The sequence below is a fragment of the Fundulus heteroclitus genome, chromosome 9, assembly GCF_011125445.2.
Source record: "Fundulus heteroclitus isolate FHET01 chromosome 9, MU-UCD_Fhet_4.1, whole genome shotgun sequence".
NCBI classification, from domain to species: domain Eukaryota; kingdom Metazoa; phylum Chordata; class Actinopteri; order Cyprinodontiformes; family Fundulidae; genus Fundulus; species Fundulus heteroclitus.
The window spans coordinates 3,015,519-3,027,907 of record NC_046369.1 but is presented as its reverse complement, the minus strand read 5'-3'; the positions used below and the strand labels follow the sequence as shown (position 1 = coordinate 3,027,907).

At 39.3% G+C, this 12,389-nt stretch overlaps 1 protein-coding gene across 6 annotated transcripts in view; it reads right to left on the bottom strand.

Annotated features, from left to right (window-relative positions):
• atp11b (ATPase phospholipid transporting 11B (putative)) overlaps window positions 1-11,550 on the bottom strand; it is a 67,813-nt gene extending 56,263 nt beyond the window's left edge. For 2 of the 6 annotated variants that reach the window (XR_004931649.1, XM_036140838.1), the window contains exon 1: window positions 11,149-11,549. Coding sequence is in view for 5 of the 6 variants with exons in the window: in XM_036140838.1 (XP_035996731.1) it covers window positions 11,149-11,175 (27 nt within the window). In the remaining variant the exon portion in view is untranslated. Of the gene's footprint in view, window positions 1-11,148 lie in introns of all 6 variants that reach the window. The other 4 variants (XM_036140842.1, XM_036140843.1, XM_036140839.1 and 1 more) reach the window with 2 other exon arrangements.
• Between the last annotated feature and the right edge of the window lie 839 nt (window positions 11,551-12,389).

The following is a 12,389-nucleotide window of genomic DNA, read 5'->3' as shown; positions in this document are numbered from 1 at the left end:
CTGTTATTAGCTCGTCATTAACACTAGCCGTTATTAGCTTGTTATTAACGCTAGCTGTTATTAGCTTGTTATTAACGCTAAATTTTATTAGCTTGTTATTAACGCTAGCTGTTATTAGCTTGATACACATCACGGTACCCGCTTAATGGGCTGCGCTCCTCCTTTGAGCTGCATCGATCCACCCCGGTTAAAACTCTCATGTCTCTCAAGGCAGAAAACTGAAGTAAAGAAATCTTGTTCCGAAAAAAATAAATAAAAAATTCTAAAGTCACACCCCCACTATGAACGAGCTACAACAAGACTGATATGGCTGAGGAACGGAGTCTTTAATGTCAAGGAAGACCAGATGATAACAGAAACAATCATAATGCTGTGAAGTGATTAAAACTTTCTGCTGAAAGAACTTCATTAAACAGTTACCATGCAAAGGCAACACAAGTAAAGCTATACTTAGAAACTGTTGAGTATAAATGGAGGATACTGAAAGGCCGGGAGGTAAACAGTCTGAGGCAGAAACTCAACACACAGCAGCAGAACCGCTGACACAGATCAGCAAGCTATTATATATCTGCACCAGACCTGCCTGTACCACGGCATGGTGGGTCTGAGGTTTTACTCTGTTTGCTTAACTTTAAACTCACATGGTTACCCTACAGGATGCAGAGCTTAAAAAAGATTTTCTATTAATGTCAGCTTAACAATTAGCCAGGTTGGCCAACTAGGAGCAAACTGCCAAATCATCTGCGTCTTTCATCTCAAGCATCTCAGCTTGCCTGTTGTCGGAGTGTCTCACCGTGACAAAGACATGGTTTTGCATTATTACAGGAACCACCTTGTTTAGTTTGCCGAGCTTCAAACTCAACACCGTCCCTGTTGTCAATGTTTAAATTTCACAGAATGATTGCAGAAAGGAAGTAAGACTTCCCTGATGTTTTACCGTCTCAAAAACCACAACTCATGTTACTCCAGGAAAAGAATCCATAATCCAGTTCTATGTTGAACTTAAAGACACATCCTTACTTTTTTTCTATTTGTCCTCTTTAAATATTTATCGAAGAACACCATGAACATAGAGTGAATGTACATTAATAAAACAGTAAACTACAACAAAGTTTATTCACTTGCAAAAAATAAATAAATACATGCCAGCCAGAAGCAACTTTTTCAATAAGGCAACGTGATATTAATGTTTTTCAGTTATTTGTCTATTTATTAGTTACGTCATTAACACCACACTCTGTTCTCTTCCACATAAAAAGTGCATTTTTTTCTCTACTTTCTGTTTTTAAACAGAAACAAGCTTCATGTCATTCGTTTAGTTTCACTGGTTTAATAAGGAATGGTTTTAAAGTGTTAATTAATAGGGTGGGTGTGAATATTAACTTCTGCTTTGATTAAAATAAATTTGTTCCTACCACTTTTCATAAAGAACTAAGTCATACTTCTGGTGCAGTGTCAACAGTTCTTCTTAATACGTAATAATGCAATCATTCAGTTGTATAGAAAACACATCTGCAAATTTAAACTCACCAGTTACTGTATTTTTCAGACCATAAGGCGCATTAAATATTCTCCCCAAGTGTGTAATATCACTCCTCCACATCCACAGCTCTCTATCCGTCTCTATCAGGAGGACAGAGTAGTTGAACTACACTACCCTGTTTCTAACATAAGGCCAAAATAAACGTAACTTTTATATAGAATTAAGTTACTAGGTTTATTGTTGCTAGCGCGTACTCCAGGCTGCCTTACATGAATGCACTTCTAGTTTAGACATTACAGTCAGGCAGTCTTGTAGACAGCTCAGGGGTCCTATCAGGTAGTGACACAGTGTACCGTAATGCCCCTAATATCCATTGAGCAGAGCGGCTTTGTTGCTAACCAAAGTCGTACTTACACATTTTAACAGATTTTTGAACGTATTGTACGGCATAAAATCAGTCAGTAAGCACAACTTTAATCATATATAAGGCGCTCCATCAATTTTTTGAGATTTATGGGTCTTAAGTGCGCCTTATAGTTTGAAAAATACGGTAAGTCTTTTCCGAACTTTACTTGTTCACGTGGTTTTGTGCCAGCGCTTTGCTCACCTTCTTGACCCGTTGCTACGGTCTTAGTTGGTCACCTGCCACCACTATTCTTAGATGTAGACTCAGAATCTTTTTTGGCACAATTAGATGCAAAGTGTAGGGTTTGGCCAAGAACTGGAAGGAGGACTCACAGACATCCTACTCCAGCTGGTGCTTAATTTTATTTTTTCTTCCTAGCAAGCGAAGGCACATTGTAAATGTACAAAAACAACAAATCTGAGGGAAAAGAAACCCAAAATTCGTCAGATAACCAAACTAAATTCATAGCAAATCGACAACAGCAGCACTAGGCCCCTGTCTGTGTAGCGCTAACAAGCTGTGCTTCTTTACGCTCAAACTGCAGAACCCATCGCCTGGCAGCTTCTACTCCAAGCTTGGTCCTGGAAGCGCACAAACCACCATTAACTGAAGTTCAATCACCAGAGCACAATTACAGACAATCAAAACCTACAAAATATTCAGCAATACCCAGATCGGTTAACACAGCTATTATGTGATTACACAGTTTGGTCGCATATTCATGCATTTATTCTCCTTTTAATAAAACATATGGCACGCACCCCTAGGCATCAATTACAAATGGAGAATCCCACAATGAGCGTATCTATGTAAGGACTTTGGAGGCTCTGGTTCGTCTTTCTGCCTCGGAAAAATACCCAAAAACGATGAAAACAAAGAACATATAACAGCCGTTAATCCTTCACGTTAACATCCAGCAACTAACGAGCCATCACAATCGACGCCCTGACAGCAGAGCACCACACAAACTAATCTATTTAATACACAATTCCTTCAGAGGGCCAAACGCCACCAAATGACACTGATTGCGTAATCTACGCCTGTTGGGCGTGGCGCTGATTTGACTTGGAATGCTCCTGGGATTGTCCTCCATGTGCTTTAAAACAGCCGCTCCCAAACTCCAGGTTGCTCCACTGTGAGCCTCCAGGATTGACAAAGACTCCTGGGTAGGTGTTGGAATTATTATTTATTTTAAAAGGAGCAGAGTGAAAGTACGGTTGCCTTCGATTTACGTTGTAGTAACCATGACCCGGATGACTGACGGTCTTAAACTGTACTCTGAAACATAGTGTCTGATCATCAGGCCTCAACACAGCAGGGTTCTACGACTGGGCCTTTATTGCATTGTTTTATCGTCATCGGGAAACGTTTATCATGATAAGAATTTTGGTTCTTGAAGATGATAAATTCCAATTAGTAACGTCTGAAAACCCCAAAAACTGCCAGTGTTGCCAGGATCGTTATTGTGGCAGTTTTCTCCACTGTCTGTTCCTTCAGAAATGCCAATAAATACAAAAATATAATTAAATGCTGTTCCTGTTAAGAAATAGAAGTGTTTTTTTTTTGTAACTTGTGTGCTGATAAAATATATTTAGATCTTTGTTTTAATGTGTTTCATTATTAAATGTGTTTTTTAAGGACAATATTTGTCTGACATGACGTCGTAGCCACAAAGTTACCTAAAAGTTGCACACAGTCTTTTTCTCCTGCATTGTTTACATTTCAATTGTTGTACTGTTAAATCACTGCTGCACTTTATCCTGTACATTCTACCCTGTAAATGTTATCCTGTAATTTACTTTATCCTGTAAGCTACTGCAATTCACTGTAATTTTCAAGCTGTATGCAAATGAAATTTCGTTCTGTATGCACAGAGTGCATACAAAATGACAAATAAAGTTGTCCAAGTCTCTAAAATCATTTTTATCATTATATCAGCATATAATTTAAAGTCCGTATCGCCCGCCCCTACATGGTTCTTCTGACCAGGCAACAGATCTAACTTTTGAATGTGGCCATTAAATCACACATACGGATCTTAGCCTGTCCGAAACGGTTTTAATCATTTGCCAAATATCAACAACGTCAGGAGATTGGCATCCAAACAGGAACTTGATATGCTTATTTATGCTTTTATTTCCTCTTATCTAGATTGCTGTGATGCACTTTTCACATGCATCAGCCAAAGCGGAAAGCCCTGTAACGCCTCCCGTTGGTCCTGAACTCTGTGGCAGAAGGTCCAAGGGAAACAATATGGAGGAACTCACATCGGTCATGTTTTACTACCTTAGCATTGGTTACCTGATCATTTTACTATTTATTTCAGACTCCTGACTTTAGCTTTCAGGGCCCTGCATGGTCAGGCCTATTTTTATATTGCTGAATCATTAAAGCCACGTACTCAAACTCGAGCCCTCAGGTCCATAAACCAAACTCTGCCTGTAGTCCCAAGACCCAGATGTAAAACTCGACAGGATCGCTGCAGCGAGAGCGTTGCACCTCCACTGTTAAAAAAATCTTCCTGTCATGTTGAATCTGGCCTCATTTAAAATGTGGCTTTCCTTAGGATCTTTTCAAACATTATTGTTTTTAATCATCTATGTAACTGAATTTGTTTTTGCTTGTGTTTTTAACCATGTTTTAGCTTAAATCATGTTTTAATTAGTCAGTTTTTATTATATATTTTTAGGGGGGAAAAACTGTGAATAGTGCTAAATAAATACAATTTACTTCATGTTAACGTTTATTGCCAGTTTACAATCCTAAACTTTAATAGTCCTTACAAATCACAGAGGTTTAGAGTATTGATAAACAATAAAATGGCCTTTAAATCCTTTTTGAAGCACTGCTATAAGGTAAATCTAAGGGAGGAAACACACCAGATGCGTTGCAGCGTGTAAGCAGCATAGGTTAGCTTTTCACTTTAATCAGTCAATAAATTTACACTAAGCGCGTACAACGCAACGCTTAAATTGGATTGAAGTTAAAATTTCAGATGCGTATATGCTCCTGTTTGGCAGGGAATAAATGGGAAAACAACATCCTGTGTCAAAGTTCACTTCCGGAAGTATTCCAAAATAAGAGTCGGCAAAAATAAAGCGCCATGGATGATGTAGTTGTGACAAGCTAACAAGCTAGCAAACTAAAATCTGCTATTTCTAATCAGATCTGGTCAAAAAAGGGGACTTTTAGGTGCTCAAAACATAGGATATATTACTAGTAATTTAGTACCTTACCCATATATTACGTATTTTGCAGCGTCTGGTGTAAATTTACGCTTTTAAAAACACGCCTGTTTCGCGGCCAGTGTATTTCCTCCTTCAGGAGCAGCTAACTTTAATGGTTTTTACTTCTTAAACCTTCTATCAATCTTGCTGGAAGTGATAAATTGAAGACAGTTTACAGAAAGACGTAATAATGGTAAAGTACAACATAGAATTATGTATAAAACTAAAGGTCTTTTTACATATTTGTTAATTTATGAACTTAGATGCTCAAAACCACCTTTATAAATGATAATTTTGCACAGTAGTTGATTTAAAAAAAAAGTAAAAGACACACAGACACAACGTGGCTGCATTGTCTGTAACTGAAATTAGACCTTTCATTTCTGCTCTGCAGACTCTAATGCCCACATCAATTTAAAGGCAGACAGGTAATTACTCCCTGCCTAAAGCCTACAAGTCCCACAGTGCCTTGGTGGAGCCACTGTCATGAAGAACAGCGAGAAATACAAGCAAAGCCGCCCACTGAGTTGTATTAAAGACCAAAAGGCTTTCCATCAGAATCACCCATCTAACGGGGAAACGCTAAACAAGGAAGACAGGAAGGGTTTTTGCCCAACAAGTCAGAGCGAGGGCAGAGTTACATGAACGGGACAACGGAGCATCTATAAAACCACAGATGCTGCTGCTGATTTACACCTTATGATTGATGACAACAGCTACAATAACATCCCCACCGCAGTGATGTGCCGATATCCAACACGTGGCAAGAAATGAAGGACCAGGAGCAAAGCTGCACTCACTGAACGCAACTATTTAGATTAAGAGTTTTTTATACGACAATGTCCAGCAGAGATCCAGCAGGAAACAACTGCAGAAGACGTGCAAGTCAGTAATATTTCCCCCGCTCCCTCTACTTTTCCTCACCCTTTATTTACAGCTGTACATTTCCACCATGAAGACGCAACAGCCAAAACCCAAGCCAGCAGACGTCTACAGGCCACATCCAATTTGAACAACTGTTGCAACATGAGTTATCAGAAAAAGTTTTCACAGACGCCCATTGCATAAGGCACGGTTACTAAAGCTTCTTTATAGTGTAAATGCAGAAGCACTAGCATGATGTCATCTCTGCTTCTGCAGGAGGAGGGACACTAAAACACCGGCGGATTCCTGCGTCTCTCTCCTCCTGTCTGCGTTTCCAGAAGAAAGTAAAGCAGAGCGAATAAGCCGCGGCTGTTATCGAGGCCCGCCAGACGCCCTCAGACGGCTTTTAATTAGGCCAGGTGAGCTAGGACGCAATTTAAATACACTTTTAATTAACCAGGCAGGTCACTTATGAGAGAGGGGTTAAATTAGTTGGGCTATCTCAAATTGGGAGGAAGCTTTCACTTCTGAATCGACCCCAACTCTCCGCTCAGGTAACGGCAAAAGGATGAACCCGCTGAGGAGGTCAGCTAACGTCAGAGGAGCTAAAGAGTCGGTGTTTGTCCATTTTAACCTAAACGGCAGGAAGTGGTACGCCTTCAACACGAGGGAGTTAAACAGGCTGCGCTGTGGGGACTCATTCATTACTGTGACGTCACGGTTCAGCTATGAGTAACTTATCTCACACATTCACACCCCCCCCAGCGACAGTCTCACCAATTATTCACCGCACGGCGGACGCCAATGAAGACCAGAATAAAGCTGCTGCTGACACAGGCTGGAGGAGATCGCACTAAAAATGCGTCGCGTAAACACGCCAATCGGAATATTGTGATCGGATTAAGATCAACCGGAAAGTAAAGCGTCTAAACGCTCGTCGGAATAAACTGACCTGAGTGCGCCCGACGTGACGCATTTCTGTGTTGGCGAATGGCGGAAATTCGTGGATACAACCTCTCTGTTTAAAACATCCAGAGCTCAAAATTATTATTTATTCAGTAACAACTCAACTGTAATTACCACTTCGTGCCCTCGGAGGACAAATTAACTCGTAATACTTGCTATTCTTTGTTATTCAGCAAAGACGGAAGTTCTTCTTCTTCTGCTTTTTTTTTTTTTTTTTTACTCTGAATAAAGCCAGGAGCATATAAACAAACTTTATGATTGGATTAATTGATTGTGTGCCCGTATATAAACGGCACAATCCGGGTATTTTTTTTTTGTTTTTAATCCGAATACATTTAATCATATATAACTTTGAAACTTTGTGCACGTAAAAATAGCTACTGACTTATTAACAGCATATTTATCAACAAAATTCTGTAAATCTCATATAAAAACCCCTCCCAGGGTTTTTTTATATGAGATCTATTCACGACATAGACAGGCAACATCAGCGCTGGATTTCTTTAGCAGTGACTATTGCTGCGCATTTTCTCTGCAGACTCTAGTTGTTTGGGGTCTATACAGATATTCTGATCATTACAATTTATTTTTACAGAGCAACAACTGGGTCAGCTTTAAGCTACGGCATGCTGGTTTGGTAACTTGACTGCAAAATCAAAAGCTCAGATTTTAAGTTTGATGAAGGCAGCAGGAAAGATTATGGATTATTACGACCGCTCCTCTGACTCCTGATCACCCTCAGATTTTAACAAACCTCTCGCCTGCACTGAGCAGTTCTCACTGGACTCTGGACGAAGCCACAGAGCTCTTCACTGTGAGCACAACCACTACGATCATCAGATCCTTCCGTTATCAGTTAAAGTTATCGATGAACACAGAGCACAGGATGAACATGTCCAAAAGAATGCATCTAGATAAGCAATCCCTCATTGACTATTTTAGTACGTCCATGGTGTATTTAGACGTCGGAGGAGCGTAGGATCCTTTTTGCCTGGGCTCCTTCAGGCTTTTTCTAATCATGAGACTATGACACTGCTCCAAGTGTGTTTTTAAACATACAATTTCTAATGAAACATTGTTTAGTTATGTGATTTTTTAAAATGAATTAGTTCTTGATTTTATTATTGTGTTATTTTTGGAAGAATCTAACGTGGCTGTGCAGTGTGAGCCTCCTCTGTCCCAGGCTAATTTCTCTCAAGGGGCGACAAAGAGATGCTGCTAACATTAAACATAGATGGACTCAGTACACAACATCAAAAGAGTCAGATCACCTGGAAACTTCACTTTTTTCCCCCCATAATGTCAACTAAAAAAAATAAAATAATAAATAAATAAATAAAAAGAACCACGTTGAAACTGGCCGCTCACTTTTTAATGTGGTAAATCTAAACACAATGTAGCGACACAAAGCCAAACATATGGAAGCCCATTTCAGACAGCATGATAAAAAGATTTTTCTATAATTACGACATGGCTATTTATATCTAGCTTTCTCATAATATTGATATAATACATAATAATTATGACCTAGCTGTAACATTATTGTTAATGGGTCTACCATCGGTCAGTCTGGGCCTCTTTTATTTGTTTGCTTCCCGGTCGCTGGATGTAAGATTACTTTACTGGCGGAGCGGTCACCTCCAAACTGCTTCATTCTTGCTATTGTAGATCGGAATTTAGAAAATTCACAAAGATAATACAAACACACAAAGAATTCAACTAGTTATCTATCGACTGACTTCGCCGGGCATAAAACAACACTGGACCAAGAATACCTTGGGTAGTTTATCTGACTGTTTAATCAGCTCATTAACCTGCATGTTACATTTTGACCCTCCAAACACACCTTGCTGAATAAATTAAGAAACAGAGTTATTCCTTTAAACTGCAAATACGCCACAGTATTAGGAGTTTTGCCTGTGGAGTGGCTGCGCAGATGCTCTGTAGGCTGACTCTTTGGTTACAAAGATTTTCCTTCCACTTAACTTCCCATTAATATCCCAGAGTGCTCCTTTAAATGAGCAGCCAGCATCTCTCTCTCTCTCTCCATTTTTCACTTATTTATCCATCTTTCTGTCTCTCTTTATGTTTCTGCCTCTCTTTACTATCATGTAGCTGTACACGTTGTTACATTTTGACAGACACCCGCATCTCTTCCTTCCTACTTCTTGACAAAATTGAAACTCTCGATAACTCCAGACCTGCCAGCCAGAGTTTAGAATAATTCTGATTCCGTGTTGATTTTATTATATTTAGGATCTGTTTTAAATGATCCATTCATGCAGACTATCTAGCAACAGAAATGTGTCTTCCAAGTATAAAGCAGCCATCTGTTTTTGGTGACGGACTCGGGGAAAGTGGATTTTTATTTCCATCAGACAGAACTTTTGCTGATGTGGCACAATCAGAAGCTAAAAGTATTTTTGTAGGACATCTGGAAACCATGGAGCCGGTTACTTGTTGAGAATGTGTGCCATGTTGAGCGTTAATGTTTATACGATAAGAGTTTAAACAGACACGATCATCCTCATGTTTGCGTTAGGCAAACGTTCTCGATACGTTCTAATAATCACCTGCGGCACCGCGTGAAATCAATAAACGTGTCTTTTTGTTGTAACATACTACAACATAATATGATTTATTTATCCTATTGTATCCCGTTTGATACTGGTAGGGGAAACACTGCACTATACTGCCAAAAGTATTTAATCCATAAGGTTCAGTATGGCTGTCCCCCTTAAGATCACAACTCAACTGCTCTATGATGCACTTTTTAATCTTGCCTGTGTATTGTTGGAACCCTCTGGCTTTCTAAATAAAGTTTACTTTGATCAGAAGTCCCTTACAATCCCTAAAATTTCATGGCATTAGAGTTATGGCATAATAATAATTAGCATTATTATAATTGTAAATAAAAATTATGCCTCCACAAATGTATATTGTGATGGATTTTCTGTTAGGGAGCCCAGCTGTTCATATGTTTGATGTAAAAGTGAGAAATATAAATTCCCCAGAACTTCAGATTGAAAAACTTTGCAATTTTTCTTATTCTTTTTTTTTTTTAAACTTACAAACATAATTTTTGTATTGTTGACATTTCTTTTAATGCTGTTAATACAATGAAAGTTTCAGTTTCTTTTGACATGAAACGTTTCTATTTATTTCTTTTCATCACAGTGACGGAAATGGGCTTTCATCCAACAGAGGTATAAAGTAGCTAAACCGGAAGTTTAAAAAAAAAAATCGTTGTTTTGGTTTGAATCCATATGAGATAAAGTAATGCTACCACTTTAGAGCCTGATACGGGTAATTGTGAGGAAACGTCACATTTAATATATATTTTATACACGCTATGTAAAAATGAAGAAAACATGAGGAAAATTAATTTTTCGGTCTAACAGTTATGATACAAAGAAAATTTGAAAGCCTGACGTTTTATTTTTTACTTGTTTAAAGCAACATACACACACAAACGTATATATATATTATATATAGCTATCAGTGTGTATGTTATAAATTGTATATTCAGAAAAATACAGAATTTCTTGAAGAGGTAGAGGTCTCAAAAATATTTGAATCAGCAATGATACATTTGTAGTTAGAATGTATAATGTTAGCCACTGTGTGTATTTACAGTTAACAACAACAATGGTCGTTACCTTTTAAAGTTTAACAAACCGGACCTAATATGTAGCTTAGTACTAAACTAAATTATCCTGTTGATAAATTAGTTGAACAAGTTTCTAAAAGTTTGATTTGAGTTACTGACACTGCCTAACTTCACCTACTTTATTTTTTTTTTTTTTTTTTTACCTGGTTAGCCAACTAGCCGGTACATTTTCCAAATAAACCTGTCTAAAAGTGGATTTAAATTGGAGCAAATTACCATTTTTAACCCATTTTAAAGCTGGTCGTTTGGTTCTAAAAAACAGCCGAGCTACCAACCGCCAGCTAGCTGGTAGGTAGACGTTAGCTAGCCGACCTAACGTCTACCTGACAGACGACGACAATGTTTTCAACACATCGACAACAGCTGAAAAAATAATAATAAATAAAAAAAAAACACACAGCTAGGTTAGCTCGCTAGATTCGAGCCAAAAATAAAAGTTCAACACATCCCTTTCGCGAAACTTATGCGTGTGTTAAAACTCGGGAAGTTGCTGGAAAGTGGCGTCGACGCGACGCAGAGAAGGCAGTTTTACCAGCTGCTGTCGTATCCAGCGCAGCATCTTGACGGCAGAAGCCAGCGCCAGGCGCTAGCCCCCCGCGCGCTAGCACAAGCTACTCCAACGAACCAGCGCCGAAGCCGCAGTAGATCCTCCGACAGCCGGCTCTCCTCGGTCGCATCGCGCGGCTCCGTCTCACACAAACGCGGCTCCTCCTCCGCCTCAGAGCGTCCCCATTGCGCGTCGGTAATGCCGGACAGATGGGGGTAGTAGACGTGGAAGTGGACAGACGAGACGGTGGCCACGGAGCGTCCCCGGTGAGCTGCGCTGCTACATCTCTCTCTCTCTCTGCTTTGCCACGATCACTAGTTCACCCGCACACGCACGGACTTCCAGCGAGGCGAGGCGCACACACCGGCCGCTCTCCCCGCAGCCTTTGGACGCCCCCTGTCTGATGGTCGCGATATGAATCACATTCTGCTCTGGCATATTACACAAAAACCTCATAGTGGTGCAGATAAGAAATTATCTCACACCTCTTTAAACTCCAGTGCACACAATTCAATGTCCCTTAGAAGTTGCCTATTTGCTAAAGCCCCATCTCTTTGTTTAAATCTTGAGAATAATAACAATAAAAAAAAAACTAAAATGAATGACACTCATATCCAAAGATAATGGTAACTCTGCTGAGTTCTCCTACTACTCTCCAATTTGCCTTGTTTGTTGCAGTGTTGGGCAGGCCCGTATATTAAGACAATGTCTGATGTTTTTGATTATGTCAAAAACATCAGACATAATCAAGGGGATTTCTGTAATGTAATTTACTATTTACTAACTTACACAACTACATGTAGGCATATGTGCAGGGGCGGTTCTAGACAGGGGCCAACAGGGGCCTTTGCCCCTGTAGAACTGTTCCTGGGCCCTGTTGTGACCCCTGTACTAAAGACATGATATTAAATTTCTCAGGATGATAAATGCTGACAAAGATACCGTGACTGACTGGTCATTTGGATCAGTTGTATTTTTTACATTAATGGTTTTACCCAATAATATAATAACAAAATAATTAAAAAATAAATATACAAAAATAACACTATACCTCAAAGCCCCCCCCCCCCCTTACCCGTGCTGTCCTCCGGTCAAAAACATCAGACATAATCAAGGGAATTTCTGTAATGTAATTTACTATTTACTAAATTACACAACTACATGTAGGCATATGAGCAGTGAGCAATATTTAAATATCTCATTTTAAAATGTTGAAATCAAAAAAA